This window comes from Diabrotica undecimpunctata, chromosome 3, assembly GCF_040954645.1.
Source record: "Diabrotica undecimpunctata isolate CICGRU chromosome 3, icDiaUnde3, whole genome shotgun sequence".
NCBI classification, from domain to species: domain Eukaryota; kingdom Metazoa; phylum Arthropoda; class Insecta; order Coleoptera; family Chrysomelidae; genus Diabrotica; species Diabrotica undecimpunctata.
The window spans coordinates 53,439,922-53,462,867 of NC_092805.1; the positions used below are offsets into that span (position 1 = coordinate 53,439,922).

Here is a 22,946-nt window from a genome sequence, read left to right on the forward strand (position 1 = left end):
AGAACTAACAAATATATAAACATTTTAATTGTGTAATTGATTGATCAACTAATTCAACATTATTTTTAGGGAAAAATTAAGAAAATGGGAACCTTTGACGAACTGTCCGAGAATTACCTAAAGTCATTACAAGAAGAAGAGACTGAAGACGATCTAAAGGATGTATCTTTAAAACAGTCGCCAACGGAAGAAATAAAACAGGTAAAATGACTACCAAAATATGATTAATTTCTTAATCATTTCACTATTATTTCCAACTTAGTAAAGAAGATGTAGCAAAATATCTACATTATAAATTAAAATGTTTTATTTATTTTTAGGTTTTAACACAAAATGAAGAAGGACCCAAAGAAAATAATGAAGAAACCTGCGAAGGATCGATTCCCTTTTCAACTTATGGTAAATACTTCCGTTTCGGGACCAGTTGGTTTGGATTTTGTTTTATGGTATTTTTATTCTTTTTGGCCCAAGCAGCATCTAATGCAGGAGACCTATGGGTGACTTATTGGTAATTAAAAATATTATAAAAAAAACATTTAATTTTCATATTCTAATAGTAGTTATTTTTTTAATAACTATGCTTCAACTTCAAAGGATAATTTACAGTTTTACATATTACAAAGGATAATTTACAGATAGCCGGATTTACAGTTTTACAATTAACTTAGTACATTAAGGAAAAATATAATAGTCCAAAAGCGCATGGGAGATTTTTAATGGGTCATTTGACCCAGCATTAATCACATACAAAACAATACTACAATATGTAATAACAACTTTAGAAACTATGCGGTCAATTCTTATCGATACAGGTGAGTCACCGGTAAGATAAGCTTACCACTCAAGGCTTAAGGGACTTTTTGGCCAAATATATTTGTATGACATTTATAATTTGGGCAGGTAATTCAAAAATAATGACTAGCGACCTAATATCGTAGAAAATTATTTGTACCAGGACCAGGGAAAATTTTTTTATTCGGAAAATTTTTTCTCTGTTTTCGGTAATTAGACACAGTATGGCATTCACACACAAAGTTTCGTATTGGTATATAGATTAATTTTTTTGCGACGCCGTATATTTCGGCTGGGACAGGGGTGAGAAATCTAAGGCGCGACCCTTAATTTGAACCCCGATGCTTTCAGTACCGATAAGAATTGGCGACATAGTTTCTAAAGTTGTTGTTACATATTGTAGTATTAATTTATATGTGATTTATGTTGGGTCAAATAACCCCTAAACATTTCCCATGAGCTTGTAGTCTATAAGTATGATAAAATTTTTTTAGTAATAATCCAATCACGCAATATTGTTTCACACAGACATAAGCGTACAGCCCACCTCCTACGGAGATATGTGTAAGTTCCGATACTTACTTTTACTTTATCGTGTTCGCAAATGCCATTCATAAAATTTCGGCCCAGTATAGAGCTGCGTCGGTTCCATCTTTGTTGGCGAGCCACAAATCTTCGAGAGTACATCGATGAGGACAGTTTCTGCATGTAAGAAGATGTTCCATATTCTGTATTTCTCCACAGTCACAGTTCACATCATCTTGGTCTATTTTTCCCCATTTTGCCATGTTTCATTTTACTTAAGCGACCCCCGTTCTTATCCTATTCATAGTTTTTCACGTTTTATAGTGACTGGCCGGTCCATTGAACCTGGGGAAGAGGAAAATACTTAGACGGTTTATTCGGTTTCATGCACCCCGTTACTATCCTGCATATCTCATTTAGCGCAGTATCAACTTGTTTGGTGTGGACAGATCTGCCCCAAATGGTGCACGCATATCCAACAGTTGAGAAACACAGTGCCTGTGCCGTTGTTCTTAAAACGTCAGGACGTGCACCCCATTTACTTCCCTTTAGCTTTCTGAGTGTGCTGTTCCTAGTTATTACTTTTCCTCTCGTTTTTATGCAATGTTGTCTGTAGATAGGTTGATAGATAAAGATATATAGGTTGGTTTGTGTTTTCTAATGTATTACCATTCCACGCAATATGGAGTTTTCGCTTGACTTTCTTTGCGCGGAGGTGGAAAGCGCAGACTTGGGTTTTAGAGGGATTGGGTCTCAGGGAATTCTGCAGGTAGTACGCTGTCATTGTTTTTAAGGCAGTTTTGAGTTTCTCCTTCACTTCTTCAAAACTATTTCCTTGAGCACATATTGCCAGATCGTCAGCATAGAAGAAGTACTTGGTTCCGGTCGGCGTCAGTTGGTCGTTTGTGTATATGTTAAAGAGCATTGGTGCTAAAAACACTTACCTGTGGGAGGCCGTTTTTCAACTCTCCACCTACTTACTTTACCCTCCAGCATAACGAAAAAACGTCTGTTTTGCAGTAAGGAATATACGACCTTACGCAGATGGTGGTCATTGAGACTGTCGTATAATTTGCGTCATAGGCTGCTGTCAAATCTACTTAAGCAGCCTATGTTATAAGTTTTTCTTTAAAGCCGTCTTCTATGTGTTCTATCAGTGCGAGGACTTGACCGGTGCAAGATTTACCGGGTCTGAATCCTCATTGTTGTGGGATGAGGTGCTTGTCGACATTTTTTTCTATTCTGGCGAATGTGAGCCTCTCGTGTAGTTTGAAAAAGTGACACAACAGCGAAATAGGTCTGTAGCTACTGGGATTTTCTGGGTCCTTTCCTGGTTTTAACATTACCTCCTAAGTTGCAAGATCCAGTTTTTTGCTCCTTTGCCTGGATGCTTTATTTGTTCACTGCATATATCATCCAAACCTGTAGCTGTCCCGTTTTTTAAACTGTTCATACCGTCGTGGAGTTCTTTTAGTATAAAAGGAGTTCCTAGGTGGTTTGTCTCTGAATCCAATCTTCTTCTAGTGTTCTACTACATGCTTCTACTGCGTCTCCATTTGCGTCCGAATCTGCATAGCCCCAGAATCAACTGTGAGTGTTAAAGTCTCCCAGTACAAGCTGATTGGGTTGTGATTGAAAGTTGGTTGGGGGTGAAAATATAAAAGGCTGGTTTGGGTGATCTACCAAGATTATTGTGCATTTTCCGATCTCAGTGGTTATTATCTCTATACCGTGTACATTTTTTGTTCCCACAGATGAGACTATGTGTTTTTTCTATGTAGTTTTCACAAATACCGCACTCTCATGCTTATTGTTTTGTATTCCGCAATCAGTTTCTTACCGGAGACTTTCGGTCTCGCTGCAGTTAGGACTCTGTGGGTTTCCTGGATACACAATACCTCACATTTCGTGTTCTTGCGGAATTCTGATAAGATGTCTTGTTTGGCTGTAGTGGTGCCCTCGATATTAATGTTCGCTACTGTCAGTGTTGGGTCTGGGAAGAACCGTTGTGGCTTCATTTTTGCCATCTGATTTGGTTTGATCCGGTGTTGCAAGGATTAGCCATTTACTAGTAGAAGTTTCCGGTGAGTTTCGATGAGTAGTGGAACCCACATGTTTAAAGATCAAACCGGTCACACTCCATTGAAGTGGTATCTATCCTCCCCCCAAGCCCCGAAGCTATTTCCCACCCCTCTCCTTTGCAGGGATTTATTGAAAGCGGACGCTGTACTAAATTTTTACTTAATTTGCCCTGAGTAATGAGGTACCTTCCGTTACATTATGTAGTTAGACCACCTAGTTTAAGGAATAGCTTGAACAGCTTTACTCCCTTTGAGTTACTTAAATTAATTAACTTCATTTGTGACTTTTGTCCTCTATGTGTATTTCTCACAGCTAGCCATCGATCTAGATCGGAGTCTCGCTGTCCGGACGGAGAATAAATTTTGTTCTCCTCTCCAGCTAGGTGCTAGGCCATTGAGATCATGTCTATTGGTACGTGACCTTGGTGCTCAGCATTCGCGTCCTTGTTCCTATTGGATCGATCTGAAAGATATTTGTGTTGCCTGAAGGCCGTTGTTTTGTCATTGAGGCGTGTCCGTAGTCATTGCAGTGGCTTTAGTAACAGAAGGTGGTTAGTTAAGGTTATTAGATAAATATAAAGTAGAAAGGAAAATAATGTTGAAGTGTGCATTCCCAGGTATATATGTTGTGTATATTTCCTTGTTTAAGGTAAGCTCGTTTGTTTTCCAGAAAGTTAATAATTGGTTAGTAAAATAAGATATAACTATACTCCAGCAAATAATAAATGATATGAGTTATAGCTTGATTACTTAAATTTATCGAATTGTTTAGTAGACTAGGGCGGATCTGTGAAAACACGACTTAATTTGGATGTCAGAGTTGACATTCGGACTTTTGGCAGAAATAGTTAGGTGATAACTTCAGTAATAATAATTGACTTATCCTCCTTCTGAAATACGTCTGGAAGATTAATGGGATGACAAAAACCTTTCCTTGCTGATAACTTTAAAACCAGTCATTTTGGAGTAAAGTAAAATATCTTGGTAATTATTAGCTTAAATTAAATTTAAGTAACGGCGTTAAAAAAACTCGTCAAATAATTTCTCATAAACGAAAAAAAAAGTTGAAATATGAGCAATGGTTCTTAAGATACAACCGGTCAAAGTTCACCGGCATTCTCGACGAAGTTATAAACAATAGGATGATAATCTTAAACCATCACCATTTTCTTTTAAATCTATTTGTGGATAAAAGTTGTTATATCTTTAAGATATCATATATTTTAATAATAAAAGCAATCGGTATTGCGCGTGAAAAACAATAAAAAAATACTTTAATATATATATTAGATACTAAAGTATTAGATAAATCCCATCCAGACCCGTTGATTTATCTGGCTTAGATGAGTATTGCCCATTTGCTTTTGTCCTGATCTACTACATCTTTTGCCATACCTACTCTAGTATTATCTATATTCATAATATGAGTTATGATATTAACAGTATAGTATGTTCCAATGTACTACCATATGTCTAGTGATATCAGTTTTGTTTCAGATTCAGGAATGAGCATCCTGGAAAGTTATTTGAGGATCTCTTTACCATTCTGAGTGTATTCGCCTGACTCATTTTGCAATGGGGATATACATATATCAGTGTCCTTAAAGAGAACTTTATGGAACTTGTATTTAGTTAAAGCTTTGTGATAATTGTGCCACTCAGTGGCGTAACTACAATTCAGGAGGCTTTTCTCCCCAATATAAGAAAAAACTAAGACTTATCTCCATATAGGAATAACATAAATACATGTTTGAAATTTAAAGATAAAATAAAATAAAATTTATAACTATGCTAAAAATTACTTTTATTTGAATTAATCTGGTTTGGTTTTATTCATTATCTAAACATTAAAGCAAGAAACACATACTGTTCCAAAGACATGTGAAACAGATTCTATCAGGTCCATATCAAGAACAAACTGTGCCATCTTCAATGTAGTCCAATTTTTGACCTCTTCCTTTGTTCTTGCAGTTTTTTTTATTGTGGCAAAGTCTTTTGATTTCATTAACAATTTCTTGCTTATCGAATTCTGTGTCACAATGATTGAGTAAATACTCGACCTAAACGATTTTGAATTTAATTGATTTTGATTCTGAATACAGTCTCCATTCTTTACATTCTAGTTTGAAGCTCTTGGGGTAGCTTGTCTAAATATTCAAGCACACATCTTTTACTTTCGTCTTCCAGAGATAGTCCGGCATCTTCAACTGTTTCTCCAGTCATTATCTTTTTTAAACGTCTCCTACTATATTTTTAAGTGAGGTTACCATTTCATCACATTTCTCCGAAGCAAAATGGAGAGCCTTCCTGACCAACTCATATCGACTGTCTTCCAAAAAACTTAACTTCGGAGTTTTATTACTATGTTTTTAAAGCTTAAACACACCGTCTGTAAATACCTCTCTGGACTGTTTGTTTTTTTTGCAAAATATACCCCCATAAATAAAGAAACCCAAGAAATTTGAAATCACACATATTCGAGAATACAATTTCAGCAGAGCCTCGTGTTATAATATTTTCCTTGGCGTCACACAATTTTTCTGTAACTTGAACTAATTTATCAAAATGTTTTAAAATAGATTTCACAGCTTCGTGATTGACACTCCATGTAGTGTCAGATAGCTGTTTTACAGATACACCTGTAACTTCCAATAAAAACCCCCTATCTATGTGGAGATAACGAGAAAAAATTATATATACTTTCTAAAGTTGCAATAAACGTTACACAGCTAGGGTTAATTAAAAATGCATGAACTCCACACAAATTGAAAGAATGATTGCATAAGGCACAAATATGATTTTTCGATTTTTTCCATGATCCTTGCTTGGACACCCGTATAGATGCCTGACATAGTGAATATCATTATCATAGCCTTGACTCCTACATAGTTGTACTATTTTCCAATGCATTTATCATTGCTAATTCAATATTTGAGTAAGCTTTTTATGTGACTGCAACGTGTATTATAGTCGCCTCGTATTTCGGTGAGACTGTGTAAAAATATATTTATCTGTAATAAAAGCAGATAATAAAAAATAAAATAAAAGTACTCTACCAGGAGTAGTTATTAACTGCAAAATTATCAGTGACTGAGATGTATTATAATAATACAAAGTTTTAATATTCTCATCGATATTTATATTTAAATGAGCCTGGTAAAATATGTACAGTCGCTCAGATAAAGTTATCATCGATGCATTCTTTGCGTAAGATAACAATTTTTGCCTGAGCAACCGAAACCATAAAGTAGTTTATCCCAATAAATTTCGTTTCGACCGTCCAGTGGTTTACAATTGGGTAGGCAGGTATAATATTTTATATTATTTTAAACTTTATTTTTAAACGAAATATTGTTTATGTGGATGAAACCTGGTATGGTATTCATGACACCGTGAAAAAAGTTGGACGAATAATAACAAAAAGTGTTCTAATTCATTACCGCCCAATAAAGGACAGAATTATAATTTTACACTGCGGTGTAGAAAATGGATGCATCGACGATTTATTATTAATATTTGTAAAAAAAATAAAGACGTGAATCTAGATTATCATGAGGATATGGAGGGTTCAATTTGTGAATCATGGTTTGAAAAATCTATATATATATATATATATATATATATATATATATATATATATATATATATATATATATATATATATATATGTGTATGTATATATATATATATACATATATATCGCACAAGAAGTTCGAGCGTCAATTATAATGCTTTCAGCTATCAATATGATGGAAATGAAGTATAAAAAAAGTTCAACTCAGGAACCATAGATGTAAACGTTTAATGTTTTTTTGAAGAAAAAAACAGAAGTTAGTTTTTATAAAACTAACTTCTGCAGCTGAAGAGCCAGCGGAACCCTCTAATCAATTGGAATATCTTTACAAAGCCGTGTAGTAAAATGTAAGCGACATTTTCAATACCTCTCTGATGATACCATCCAAACATATGCTGAAACATGTTTATGAAGAATTGTGTTCTAAATTGTCTAAATCAGAAGCAATTGTAGAAACATGTTTATCAGAGTGTCTAAAGCAATCTGCTACAAGACTATAGGAGAAACATCTTACCTACATGACAGGACAGAGAATTATAATTTTACACTGCGGTGGAGAAAATAGATGGATCGATGATGTATTATTAATACCTACAAAAAAATATTAAAGGAACCTCTTCTTCCGAGATTACCTAAATATAGTGTGATTATCATGGACAACGTATCATATTATTCAAGATTAATGAGAAAATTCCAAATATTACTTGAAACAAATTACAAATTCAAGAATTTGTTTGAGAAAGATTTGTACTTTGAGGCATCATATAGTAAAAAGGAATTGTTGGAGGTTGTTGACAGTAGACAGTACCAGAAGGAATATGTTGTTGATAACTTTACTCGCAGTAATGGGCATACCGTGCTTGGTATGCCCAGTATTACAATTACTTCCTCCTTACTATTGTAAATTGAACCCAATAGAGTTAATATGGACACAACTTAAAGGTAATAGAAGAAGAAGAAACGTGGCTCCTAAATTTTTGTCTACTGCTCTCCAGTTAATTAGAAGAGAAGTCACAAAGATCACAGCAACCAACTGGAAAAGTGTAATCAAACATGTAATCGCAGTGGAAAATGACTATGTTAAATATTTACCAGCATTAACCAAATGGTTAATGCTGGTAAATATACATATATACATAATACAACTGATATCACTGATAGTGATTATGAGTAGATTATTAAGTTCTTATTTCCAACTAGGTGTTAGTTGAAACCTTTATTTTTATTGTAATTGTACAAATTTTGCTTATATATCTTTGAAAATAGAGTACAAATACACTTCATGATAGAACAAAAACATACAACATAATTTAATTTAAAATAATCAAAGTACAGGTTAGGTTATTGTAAAATACCTGCTAGATATATAAAAAAGATGTTCATAAAAGTTTTAGACCTATTACCCATTTTTAAATTATTGAGATACTAAGTCTTCTCCCACACGGTGTCAAACCAAAGTTGTTAATAGAATACGCTGTATATAATTTAAAAAATTAATTCTTTATTTTTTTTATTACAATAACTAAGTTATCAGGGATAAAATGTGATCATAAGTTTTAAAACTTATGAGCAGTTGTGTTATTAAAACGTTTGTATACTAAAATATTTGCACATAAAAAATTTATTTAATTGTATGTGATAATTACTTTTATTAACAATTTTTGGTATTGTTATTTTACAATAAGTTCTATTTAGCCGAGTCGATTAGTGTTATCACTTCCTAGATATATCACAGAAGTTAACAACACCAATATTTTTTATTTAAACTTTATAGAAAATGAAATTTTTTCTTAAATAAAAATAAAAACTTTTATTTAATTAAAAATTAGATATCTACGCTACTGTTCAATAAAGTAGTGGTAACTCTAACAGTGTTGCCATTTTAGTAGTATTTTACTCCTCTGGTTCCTATAAATTTTCTCACGAAATTACGTGTCGACTATACAATGCGTACTTATTTTTTTATAAAAGAAAACATAATGTAAACATGAAAAATATTTTTTAAGTTATTTACCAGTGTGTAGTTTTATATGTTTAAAATTTTTTTTTGTTATTTCTTAATTTTTATTTTATAATTTTTATGCCAATTTGGAGGCCCCACATTGGCCCGGGGCGGACCGCCTACCCCGACTTCCTTGTTACGCCAATGGTCTCACTCACTTGATTTTTTGGGGAAAATAAATTTTGAGCTGGCTTTTCTGTTGGAATTCCTTAAATAGTCCCCCCCCTCTCTCTCTCTCTCTCTCTCTCTATCTCTCTCTCTCTCTCTCTCTCTCTCTCTCTCTCTCTCTCTCTCTCTCTCTCTCTCTCTAACTAACTCTAACTAAAGCTACTAACTATCTCTATAGGACAACCTTTTAAAATTGTTCGGCCGCCATTCCAAGTACAGTGTATGCCTTATCGTTCCTTTTAACCTACCGAAACAGTATTTCAGCTCTACTTGATTAATTTTCCAGTCTATATAGTTTATGAAACTACGATAAGTGTCCATGATTTGCTCAAGTAGGCTGACTGGCGTTGTACCTCCTTAAATATTTTAGTCTTATTTATGGATAATGGTATACTTACAATCCATTCATTTACTTTTTCTATTTTTTTTTCTACTTTTACTATTTCTATTTTTCTGGATAAATATGTTTTTATCCAGATTAAGCCATACGGCTCACACTCCATCTAAGGAGAAAATTCACTCATCCCAGATACCTACGGTATCAAAAGTATTGAGCTCTGGTGGGACTCTTTCCATGTTATCGAGCCTTAGGTGACTTGGTATGTTGGAGTATCTCCCAAAAATTTTCGTACACATCTGGACGTCGCGAGGAGTACAGCTTTCTGTATGGCCTTATAGAGATGTTCATTTAGACCCAGCTGTTTTATGTTCTCTAGGAGGTTTTTGGGAATAACACCAGTAGTAGATAGAATAATGGGTACTGTCTGGGTACTTTCCATTCTCCATTTGTATGGATCATGTCTCCTGATTTGTATTTCTAGATCTCTGTACTTGGCGATCTTTTCGTTGTATTTAACACGTAAATTAATGGTGTTGGGTATCGCCACATCAATAAATGTTATTTGCCTAGTAATTTTATTAATTAGTATGAGATTAGGTCTATTATGCGCCATTGGTTGGTCTATGAGCACAGTGCGGTCCCAGTATAGCTTTTAGTTGTCATTTTCAAGTATTCTGTCAGGGACGTATTGATAATAAGGAAGATGCTCGGTTTGGAGAAGTCCCAGTTTGTTAGCTAGTTCTTGGTGGATAATCTTTCCTACTGAGTCATTACGTTCTTTATGCGCATATGGTTTATGCGCATTTCTTGTTCCCTCAGTTTAAGTGGCGTTGTATCATCCACTGCGCAGATTGCTCAATGTAAAGTAGATGTCTCAGCCTGAACCTGAAAATAAATTCTTAAATTAGCAATTTGTTTATCCAATTGCTCACCTATATCCATAAGTCCTCTTCCCCCTTGATACCGTGGCAATGTTGTTCTCTCTACTGCACTGCGTGGATGATGTTTTTGTGCCTTTGTGAGAAGTGTTCTTACTTTTCGCTGAAGACCCTCTATATTATTTTTATTAGATTTAGCCATACGGCTCTCACTCCCTCTAGGGGGAAAATTCGTTATCTATAGGATTCAGCTCTGGTGGGACTCTTCTATGAATTGTTATTAAAAAAAACAGCCTAGCTGTTTTTATTATTATTGATATTATTATTATGATATTGATATATGATATTGATATATAATATTATTTTTAATAAAATTATTGCAAGATATGGTAATATTGATAAAAATTGTTTATCATAAGAAAATGTAATATGAGTGTATGTACAAGTGTGAATTTGTGTGTATGGGTAATATTTCGTTAGATATTTCCAATTTAAATCGTCCAATTTAATTACGTTAAAGAATTAAATAATTCACTCAATACAATTATATGATTAGTTTTGCTACTTACGTGTATGCTAATTCTTTCAAATTTTGTACTTCTAGGGTAAATACTGTTGCAGCGAATAGTACAACAACGCCATCCTTGGAAATAGTTGTTGCAAATCATACCTCATCTGAAAGTTATAGCAAGTACAACTATTCAGTAATGGATGAAAATATTCCACTTCGAGAAGAGTTTACCCGAGATTCAAATTATTATATAATTATTTACAGTGTCACAATATGTCTAGCTCTTCTTCTGACTCCAATCAGATCTTTAAATTTCTACAGAATTATTATGAATGCCTCAAGAAATTTGCACAAAAATATGTTCAGTAAGGTTTTACAAGCACCTATGAGGTTTTTTGACACGAATCCTTCAGGTAAGCATTCTGGGATATGCTGTTAGTTTGCTAAAAAATATACGAAAAAATTTATACATTGACTAACAAAATGATATATTTTATATTCGTTTTTCTTTTTGTTAAAATGTTGTGTTTATATTACTTACTAAATATTATTCACTAGAATATTTTACATATGTTACAATTTATTACAGATAAAAAACAATATTTAGATATAATATTAATTTTGTTGTAAAAGGCAGCAAAAAACAATGAATTATTTTGAACCCTGTATTTTCCCTTGTAACTCTTAGGTTACATATTGAATAAGAGTCATAAAATACTCTAAACTTGATATTTCCGTAAACGTATGTTGTTTCTATGAGGTTACAGACAGCTGTCTATATTATTTTTCATATAAAAATGCGTGCACGTCATTCAAGATTTACGACGTCAGAACCCCACAGCGTTGCCAAAACACCAGAATAGTTAGAAAGTGAGGGATTTTTAAAATGTCAACTATTTGTTAAACTATTATATAAAAGAAAAATACATTTAGTTTTAAGACTACTGCAACACACTAAAATACACAAGACAACATTTTAGTACAAAATTATATATTCTAAATTTTAAACTTACCTCTTTTAGAACATTAATAGTAAAAACGTCCCGCCATTATTTCTTGTTCAAAATTATCTATCTTATATGAAATTGCAAATGTTTGACAATTGTCTAATATATTTAATTAAAATTATTATTTTGTGGAATATTAGACTTAAAGAGTTATTTCATAAAATTTATATTATTAATAATAACAAATATTTTTGGTTATTTAATCACTATGTTCTAAAATTCTCAATATAAGAATGATTACATTTTTCTGATTATTATACCATGTTGACGCCTATGAAAGATCAAGCAGTTCCGTATGGGTTTCGTATTATTAGCTGTGTTAGGAAAATTTAAACTCTAACGTTGACGTTCTGGAAAATTTAAACTCTAACGTTGACGTTCTGGAAATTTTAAATATAAGTGACGTCACTTTATATAATTTGTGACTTGCACGCATTTTTATATGAAAAATACTATATAGTGTTGTGATTTTGCTATGCCAAAACAACTAAATAGTCTGTAGAAAGCTAATAAGCTTTTATATAAGATAGATCATTTTGAACAAGAAATAATGGCGGGACGTTTTTAATATAATTGCTCTAAAAGAGGTAAGTTTAAAATTTAGAATATATAATTTTGTATTAAAATGTTTTCTTATGTATTTTAGTGTGTTGCAGTAGTCTTAACATTAAGTGTATTTACTGTTATTATCATAGTTTGACAAATAATTGACATTTTAAAAATTCCTCACTTACTAGCTATTCTGATGTTTTGGCAACGCTGTGGGGTTCTGACGTCGTAAATATTGAATGAAGTGCACGCATTTTGATATGAAAAATACTATACCATAGAACATTCACAAGGATCTAGGTACACGCCTGTATATCGTATATCGGGTTTTGTTTGTTTTTAAATTGGTTATTTACTGTTAACACGATTTATTTTTGGTGTAGGTCTTTGGGATTTTCAGTTTTTTGTTGTTTTTTATAATATTTATTAATTATATCTAATAATAACTATTTCATACAAAAACGTGGTGAAATATCGGTAATGGGTTCGACGGTAACTTGATGGAAATTCATTTTATATAACAATAAAACACTGAAAACTTTGTTTTCAAAACTTCCACAAAATTTAGTATATTTTATTACTACAGCTGTTTCGGAAGAGTGCCTTTCTCAAGTGATCTATTTTTGGTATGTGTTTACACTTGATAGTCTTGAACGAAATCGGTTGAGGAAAGGAGAACTGTTTGTCTCAAGTTGGTCATTCAGAATTATGTCTATGTTTTTTAATTTGTCAATTTCCATAGATTCTAATAAAGTTAGCTTAAGGCCTTTTTTTTTAATGTGAAGAATTTGAAATTTGTCATTAAAAGAACGATTATGATCTAGAAGGTGAAGTGCATACGTAGATGCGTAAATGTGCGTAAGTATCAGAGTTATATGTCATTGTAATGGGAATAAAATCTCATTAAGAAAATGCAGTTACATGCATTTTATGGGGTATATACAATTCGCAATAAATATTTGATTATTCAACTGATATGTTTTTGGAAAATACATGTACATGTGAACGACACTTAATAATAAACATTATACACAATGATGAAGCTACAATTAAAATCTAACCTAGGTGCTGTTTGTAAGCACTAGGCAATCCCCATAATACTTAAAATATATTAAAACAATGGAATAGATATTAGGTACTTTAAAAACTTCTTATTTACAATCACATTGTGTAGTTTACCCTACACTATAAATCAAAACAAAAATAAGTCAAAAAAATTTAATATACATTATGTATTTTACATATTTTTTTAGTGTTGATACAAAATAAATTGGCAAATTTACTTCAAGAGCTAGAATCAAACACCTTGTTACCTACTTTTTAAATATTACATTAGCACATCAAATCATTATACCCACATAGTGTTAAACAGGAATATAAGCAAATAAACACTACAGATCATATATTTTAACTATTTACAGCAAAGGTGGCTTTTTCTCTGGATATTTTTAAAAATAATTAGTTCTTTTCATTGTGCTTGCTAGCTCCCCCAAAATAAGCTTTAGTCAGATTTCTGGCTCGTACAAAGAATAATTCCTGTAAATGTTGCAATTCGTTTATAATAAGGTCCATTCGCTCAACTCGGGCATATTTTGACAGATTCATAACTGGAAACCTACAACACAAAAGTTCCTATCTCACACTATTAACAGCCTAAATAAAGTTTTAATTACAGACTTCTTTAATTAAAAAAAGAAGAATTATTATAAATAGTGGAAGTGTATACTAAATCTATAAAATTTTGGGTAGTATATATTTAAAAAATATATTTCAGTTATTATAATTTAACAAAACTATTTATTATATGGTGCAAATAAATATTGATTGCCGGTAATTCGTAAAGTTCTATTTTATTTACTATTTAGTTTGTTTACTATTAATATTTGCTATGAGTACGCGTGCTTGGTTGTATAGTAATTTCAAGCCACTTTTAGTCTGTCAAAAAGTAACTAACGCAAAAAAATAATTAATAAATTCACTAGACAGTTCAGACTGGGAATAGCGAACCGACTATATCAAACACCTTTTTACCAGAATAAAACCGCACACTGTCCCGTGGATTTTTATTTTGCCCCAAACTTTGAAGATAAGCTTTTTTCACTATTTTCATGTCGGTCGTAATTTGGTTAATTCAAGACCAGTGAAAGTCTCAGTTAAAACAGAAATAATAAAATTTAAAGAGTCTGGTTAAATCCAACTGCAAAGGTTCCCGGCTCCTTCCACGTCACAAAATTGAACGTTAAAAATTAACAAGAGCACGTAATAAATAAATAAAAGATTTTTGGGGGATATATATGTTTACAAACGAAACCGAAATATAAAAGAGCATAGAGCAAACGCTAATTAGGGTGTAGTTTCTTCAAGCTGATTTTAAAATGTCCATTTTAGAGGTTAAGCAAAAGCTGGCGACGAACTAGTATAGGGGCAAATCTGTCTGAGTAGCAGACAACACTAACGTTTAGCAGTAATAATTAATACACACGATACTAAATTAATGCAAATTTTATAATTATTTAGCTGATCGAAGGGGTTTAGTAATTGGTGCTTGCTGTGCGGGATTGTAGGTTTACTTAAACACTGATTGGAACTGGTTGGTAGTCATTATCCCTCCGTTAATCTCGCCTATTTCAGGAACGTGCTAACTGGCGGGGTGTGTTCAGCACCCCATTATTTTATCTCTCTTTTTGTTTAAAGTAAGAAAACCCAAATTTTTTTTTATATTTCAGGTATATAATGTTAACAGTTTGTCACAAAATAAAAGGATTTATTTCAACAAATATTACATTCTACATATGTAGTCGTTGAATTTTATAAACATAGATTTTAGGAATAAATTTGTGAACAACTGAGAAAAAAATAAAAAAAAAATAAAAAAAATAAAGTAAAAAAGGTGAAACCAAAAATTTTTTATTATATGTAAAGAACAAACTTAGAATAAATTCACTGACCTCCATAGCATACATCACATATTGTGTTCATATGGCTTAGGCACATATTTTTATTGCAATTTTTGCAACATCTCATACATTTAATGTCTTTTGCTTCTGGACATATAGTGCATCGTACCTTTTTTTATAGTCATATTGTTACTGGTTGTTTGCTGCACTACCTAGGACTTTTTTCAGACAGTTTGGAAGAGATTTTACTTGTGACCTAACTTCCATCTGTGGTTATACCAGAGTAAAGCTGGATGTATAGTTTGACGGACTGTAGACGTAGACGCAGTGGAGACGTAACGGACTGTAAATATTATCTCAATTTATAAATCGACGGAGTGGAATTTTTGCGCATGAGTAGAAACAGTGGCTACAGTTGGTGACCATGATACTATGATATCCCTACTTATCCTACTAAAAGTTGGCCAACTCTTCCGTTCCAGTCCGTCTCACTTACGTTTCGTCATGCGTTTACGTTTATTTATAAATAAGAGTACACAAAATTCTATGTAGATCTTTTTGCAGTGCGTCTACGTTTACAATCCCTCAAACTGTAAAACAAGCTTAATTCCAATCTCTTCTAGAATTTTTGATCTGGGAATTTTTTTAGTGGGATTATTAGAGAAATAAACGATGTGGGAATTAATTGCAGCTGTATTTAGCAAATGATAAAATATCCCCAAGGGCCAAACTTTGGTCTACACTATCAAACCCACTCTTGGTCTTATTATAAAATAAAATTATGTCAGGCTTATTAACATTTGGAGAAACTACAACCACAGTATTGTCACTATTTAAATAATGGGAATAAGCCACAATTAAAGGTTAAAGTACGTTTATTGACGTTTGAATTTCCACTTCGGAAATCCTAAAAATTTGATTGAATTTTGACAATGTGCCAGTTTCTTGTATAGAATTTCCAATCTCCGAAAATTTTGAATAACGCTGAGCCCATAACGGTTTCTTAATAATGTTCTGAAGCTATTTTCTTGTGGCATTTTAAAGTAATTACTATTTAAATGGGAATGAGCCACAATTAAAGGTTAAAGTACGTCAATAAACTATAATATAATATAATATAATATAAGTCAATAATAAGAAATTGAAACGTCAATAAACGTACTTTAACCTTTAATTGTGGCTTATTCCCATTTAGTGGTGACAATCCGAATAGAGATTGCCCAGGAAACTTATTGGTGACAAAGCATGGTGGTAACTCTTTCTTTTTTTTTTTGAGTGTACCCACTAACGATAATTTGTGAGGCAGTAATGTTTCTGCTAATGGTATGCTGGTATACCAGTTGTACGTTGTGACTCTTCCTGAAGCGAAGAGTGTACTATGCAAACGCTGCACAATATCAATGGGGTTATAGCTAACTTGAAAAGGACCATCTAGCTACTTTTTAATATAAGGTTCAAATTGTAAGGTATAAAATGTCTTGGAATCACATATAGCCAAAAATTTAAGGACATATCGTGCCGGCTTATTTGGTAGATACTGTCGAAAAGAGCATATCCCCTAAAAAATGCTAAAATTCAAAAGTTGTTTTCAAATGTTTGCGAATTCGCCAAGCGAATAATTTGCGAGGCAATTCTTGTTGAACTGATTATAAATACCTCTAATGGGATCAAAATTGTCAAGCAATATTCTTTCTTCGCGGGTATTTAGATTGTCAAATCTTAAACATTTTATAAGAAAATAAAAACGATTGTAATAGTTTTATAAAACGTTTGAATTCCAAGCCTTAAAATACCTCACAAATCTTTGATATTCCTATAGCTGGATTTACAAATTCCAGGTTATATTAGTAACCCAACTGAAGCACGAATTTTTATGTTATTGGTTTCTTTGCAGTCTCTCTTACATCTGTAATTGCCGGAGAGTTTATTGATAAATATATTGGTACGTTCTGTAACTTCTTTGATTATGTCTTCAGTTATAAACAAATTATAACATTCAATAACTTACAGGACTTACAGTTTCTGGCTACATTTATTGTTCCTGGTAAATGGGATAAATAACACTGGTGATCTTTTGCATGCCTCAAAAGACAGACTTCTGGCCTGAAGATAATTTGCCAACGCACTATAGGTGCACGGCACTATAAGAAGAAGGTTCTCACCTGCTCACGACTCTTCTTCCTTGACCATTTAGTGACTTTGTCTTTCCCAATGTAAAACCGATTTCCGTCTCTTTCTTGTTCTTCATCACTTGTCACTTCATCAAAAAAATAAATAAAAACAATATTCTGATTTATAACAAAATTTTTATTTTGTTTCCAACCTTGTTTTCAACGCTAACCCTACAGTACACGCATCTATTTTTTAAGACAAGAATATATAGAAAGTTATATTTGATATAAAAGTAATATATTTTCAAATAATAATACAAAGATAAAGCCAACAATAGTACTGAAAATGTAAGAACCCAGTTATATAATACAATCATCCCTTTTTTAACTAAAAAGTACTAATCACATTAAAAATTCTTTAGAACAACTTAGTTATACTCAACACAAAGTTATTTTTACTCCAAACTATCTTCGTAGTAATCATTACAAATTATTGTGGAATTTTCCATACAGAAAAATGTATTACTTACATTTTTTTTAAACTAAATTTTTTTTGTGGCTGTTAGAAGTTTTTTCGGTCGTACCTGCTATATCATTTAAGGGTTTCTTAGTTTACTTGAGAAATATTGTCGGACTCCAGACTCCATGCACAAGTTTTATCGCTTTCGGAATATTAGTCTCCAGCCTAACATTTTTCCTTTAGCGATGAAGATATTTTATTCTCTTTCGTAATCTGCATATTACCTAAAGAATTTTTACTTAATGTAGACTATACCTATGTAGAACGGGTATATTCTAAATAAAATTTGTAACGCTACTCAAATAAGAACAGTACACTAATGGTCGCTGCGGACTCACACTCTGCAAATGCTAATAATACTCACAGTAGTGAACTCATTAAAGATTCGATACTCACTAAAGCAAGACAGTACCAATGCCAGAAGAGACCTAAACTCGCTAACTAATCAAGAACCAAACGATTAAAATATCATAAAAACCGTTTTTTAATCGCGCGCTTCTACTGTAGGGTAAAAGGAATCAAGTAACTTATATTTAGGTGAATTATAATGCAACTGATCTAATTTAGCAACGCTCTGTAGAATAAATCTTACCAATATTATTTTTTAGGAAGAATCCTGAACAGATTTTCGAATGACATGGGAATCATTGACGAGTTTTTACCAAGAGCGATGCTTGATGGTACACAAATGTTATTGGTCCTTTTAGGTATCCTGATACTGGTGTTTATTAAAGTAGTGTGGATGATAATACCAGCAGTACTTATGGGAATTTTGTTCTATTATCTCAGATTGCTCTTTTTAAAAACGACTCAAGACGTGAAGCGCTTGGAAGGAGTCAGTAAGTATTTAACAGTATAAATGATTCTCAACATTTAACTGAACAATATATTCTCAAATTTAAAACGGCGAAAAATTCCGAGAAATGGTACAATACGATAAATACAGCTTTAAATACGAAGTTTTAATTCAAATTTTCTTAAGTAGACAGACATATTATACAACAAAAAAGAACATACATTATTATTGCTGGAATCATTTTAAAAAATTAATAAAAGTGTATTCCTAGCACAGTCCAATAGCTTTCAGTAAGCTTTGGATTTGCGGTTCATGTATTTCGCTATGAAAGATACTTTCTTGTCGCTTTGTGAAGAGGTCGCTGCTAGCGTACTCAGGCGTATTGATTTATTATAACAGCCTTACTAGATTGCATTTTATTTTATAATGAACAGCCACAATTGTTCCTGATGGTAATTGAATACCTGAATAGAATTAAAAGAAAATAAAATTTTCTATTTCATGTACATATGTATATATATATATATATATATATATATATATATATATATATATATATATATATATATATATATATATATATATCAAAACAGGAAAACAAAAAGCAAAATGATAAATCGATGGAAGGCAAACGTATATATGTATTTCTGACTATTGGTCATTTTCACTACAGTGCAGCCAAGTTAAAAAAGGAGCACGTTAACTTGGGAAAGGATTACTAAGGAGCAATGCGACCAATTTGTGGCATTAGAGTTAGAATACCCTGATGGTTTTCAGGGCAACAACTAACAATAACCACGAAGGAAGCTACAACTCTTCGAGAAAAGGAATTCCAAACGTTAAAACGTTTTAAACAAATAAAACAGGTTAATTCAAGTAAATAATAAAAGTAAAATGTAATGGCATGTCTCGCAATACAGGAAAACAAAAAGCAAAATAGGTATATCGATGGAAGGCAACCGTATATAAGTATTTCTGTCTATTGGTCGTCTTCAGTACGGTGCAGCTAAGTTAGAACAGGAGCATGTTAACTTGAAAAAGAATCGTTTCATGAGCAATGCGACCTTATCATATTAATTTTCTTTAAGTTCTACTTGTTCCGTGGTATCTTAAAACATTTATTCGTGGGAAACTATTTTCATCAAAAACAATGTGGAGGCACATTTTGACATTCTTCAATATCACTTCAGGGATGAAATCATAAATAAAAAGATTACTGGAACAATTTATTAAAGTTAAAGAAAGTTATGTCTAATATTCTTTAAAATCATCAAGTCATATTTTTCTTACTTAAATTCAAATTTAATCGAACAACCTACAATAGATGTGAAAATATCTCTTACAGATTACTGTCGACATGACATTAGATTATAGGACCTTGTGACTGGTTCGTAAGCGTAATATATAAATTAAAAATTGGGTTCAATTAATATTTACTTTATTATTAGGTAGAGCTCCAGTATATTCCCATGTTATCGCCACTCTAGACGGAATGACAACGATAAGAGCATCAAAGTGCGAAGATATGGTTATCCAAGAATTTGACGGACTTATGGACAATAGTTCAGGAGCTTGGTACTTATACATTACTGCCTGCGAAGTATTTGGATTTTATTTAGATTGTATAAGTACAGTTTTTATTGGAATAGTTACGTACCAGTTCCTTATTTTTGACAACTCAGGTAGGTAACGACTGATCATTTGTTATTGATTATTCATTTATTTCATCTGTTTTGCCCTAATTACCACAGTACTAAATAATTTACTGATTTTACGATGTATATACTTATTTAATTCTAACAGCATACCAGTGTGCAATGTTGCTAAGTTCAACATTTTCCCTAATCTAGGTAATTTCTGACACATACAAACATTCTGATTACAAAATCTGACATACCACATACCAGATGATGTAAATTTATCCTAGACAGACTCAATTACCTAACAAAGAAACCGACAATAGCATACAATTTTTAAAGTGCTTCTTTAGTAAGAATGTTTGATAAAATGATATCTGATACATTAAACCAAGTAAATATAAAGTATAATTTGATACACTTCTAACCCATGATACAATGAACACAAGGTATCATACATGATGTTCCAAAATTGGTTCGCGTCGCGCATGACGTAGTCAAGACCGCTTCTTAACGCAACATTTGAATGTAGTTATATAGGAAAGACTTAATTTTAAGTGTTTTTATATAATTTGGCCAAGTTAATTATAGTAATTATAAAGAGATGATAAAATTATGTTATTAAAATATTTATTCATAAATAAAATTTTGAAGTTAATTTAAATTTATTGATTTTTGGTACACTTATTTTGTTAACATAGATATCCTTTATAAAACAAGTTTTAATTATCTTTTATTACTCGTAGGTACAGATTAATCATATTATACTTCATTAATAATTCTTCATAATAATTTAATAATTCTTCATAATAATTATACTTCAGAGTTTGATATTTCAGATGATTAAAAAGATACAGAAAAGTGGTAATGAAGGTACACAACATTTGTACGTATATACTGAACTAAACACAAAATCAAAATAAATAATAATTAAGTCAACTTTATTTAGATCGGATGAGCTAGCTGGCCATCGAATATGAGTGTAGTAGTGAGGTCACACAATATTGCACAATATTTTAAATGACATCTTTTGTAATTTTCACCCATAAAATTATCTTGGTATTGTTAAATAATGGTAACATTATATATTTTAATAATGATAACATGATTTAACAAAGAAAAATATGTTATTTTGGAAGATGCTAAATTAATTTCCTCCGAAACAGATCTTATTGCAAATTGCATAGCAGGCTGAGGCTAGTTTCTTAATTAACAAATCGATATGAAAGAACCATTTAAAATAACAACAATTATTTGCTGTTAACAATAACAATGTTGCTTTCTAAAAAAATAACAACAATTTTGTATGTAGTAATATATATAATAGTAATAATAACAACAATTTTGTTTGTATGTAATTGTAACATGTTTTGTAGTTAGAGACTTTCTTAAGGTTAATAAAGCAAATTTACCTTTTAGTGTGTCTATTATCATTTATAATGTCATGCCATATTTTTTATGTCACTATACGTTCATTAATAACGAAGTTGCTCTGTAGTGCCCTTTCGGTAGTCACTTAGTTTGTTTATTCTATCTTAATAGATTCATTATATACTCCCCCTTCATTTTCTATGTCGCATGTTAGGATTCGACCAGTTATATATTTTGTGCTCAGCCAAAGAGCTTTTTTAAGTAAATAAATTAAAATTTATCTTATAGTAAATACATTTTCATCTATAGTGACTTATATCTCGTATGTCGTTATATGTTTATTAAAAATAAAAATATCATTTAGTGCTCTTTTGATAGCCGTTTAATTTGTTTTATTGCTTAATATATTCGTTATATCCGTCCGTTTCATTGGCTATGTCGCATGTTAGGATTCGATCAGTTGTTTATTTTGCTAAGTGAGAGGGCTTCGTTTAAGTCAATAAATCAAAATTTGTGTTTTAGTTAATCTATTTTTATCTATACTGCTTTATGCTATCTCATTTGTAACTATACGTTCGTTAATAATGAAGATACTGTGTAGTGCCCCTTTGGTAGTCCCCTTGTTGGTTTTTTCTATCTTAGTATATGCGTTTAATCCTCTGCTTTCACTTGCCATGTCGTATGTTAGGATTCGATCAGTTGTTTATTTTATGCTAAGCCAGAGATTTTTTTTAAGTCAATTAATCCAAATTTTTCTTAAACCCATCTATTTTTATCGATAGTGTCGTATGCTATCTGGTATGTTGCTTTAGGTTCATTAATAATAAAGATACGCTGCAGAGTTCTTTTGGTAGTCGCCTTGTTTGTTTTTTATCTTCATTTATTAACAACACCTAATATAGAAACTACAACATCTCCTTTCATTTAATATATCATACATTCCAATCGGACAAATGATAACAGATATAAGATTTAATGATTTTTTTTTTTGGAAATGGCCTTATGTGTATTTTTTTTCTGTCACAACATATTCGCTACCTTCTTTCCTTTCCAATGATGTATCATACGTCACGATCTGCCCAACTATCCTACCCCCATCACAAAACGCTCAAAAACTGAATAAAATGAGCTTTAGCATTTTCTTATGGGATTTTGCATGGGAAATAAGGCAGAAACGGTATAGCCCC

General features: G+C 31.9%; 1 protein-coding gene across 2 annotated transcripts in view; it reads left to right on the forward strand.

Annotated features, from left to right (window-relative positions):
- LOC140436809 (ATP-binding cassette sub-family C member 4-like) overlaps positions 1 to 22,946 on the forward strand; it is a 127,261-nt gene that overhangs the window by 78,363 nt on the left and 25,952 nt on the right. For both annotated transcript variants that reach the window (XM_072525927.1, XM_072525926.1), the window contains exons 10-14: positions 70 to 201; positions 321 to 508; positions 10,965 to 11,284; positions 18,564 to 18,794; positions 20,200 to 20,433. In XM_072525927.1, coding sequence (XP_072382028.1) covers positions 70 to 201; positions 321 to 508; positions 10,965 to 11,284; positions 18,564 to 18,794; positions 20,200 to 20,433 — 1,105 coding nt within the window. The remainder of the gene's footprint in view (positions 1 to 69; positions 202 to 320; positions 509 to 10,964; positions 11,285 to 18,563; positions 18,795 to 20,199; positions 20,434 to 22,946) is intronic.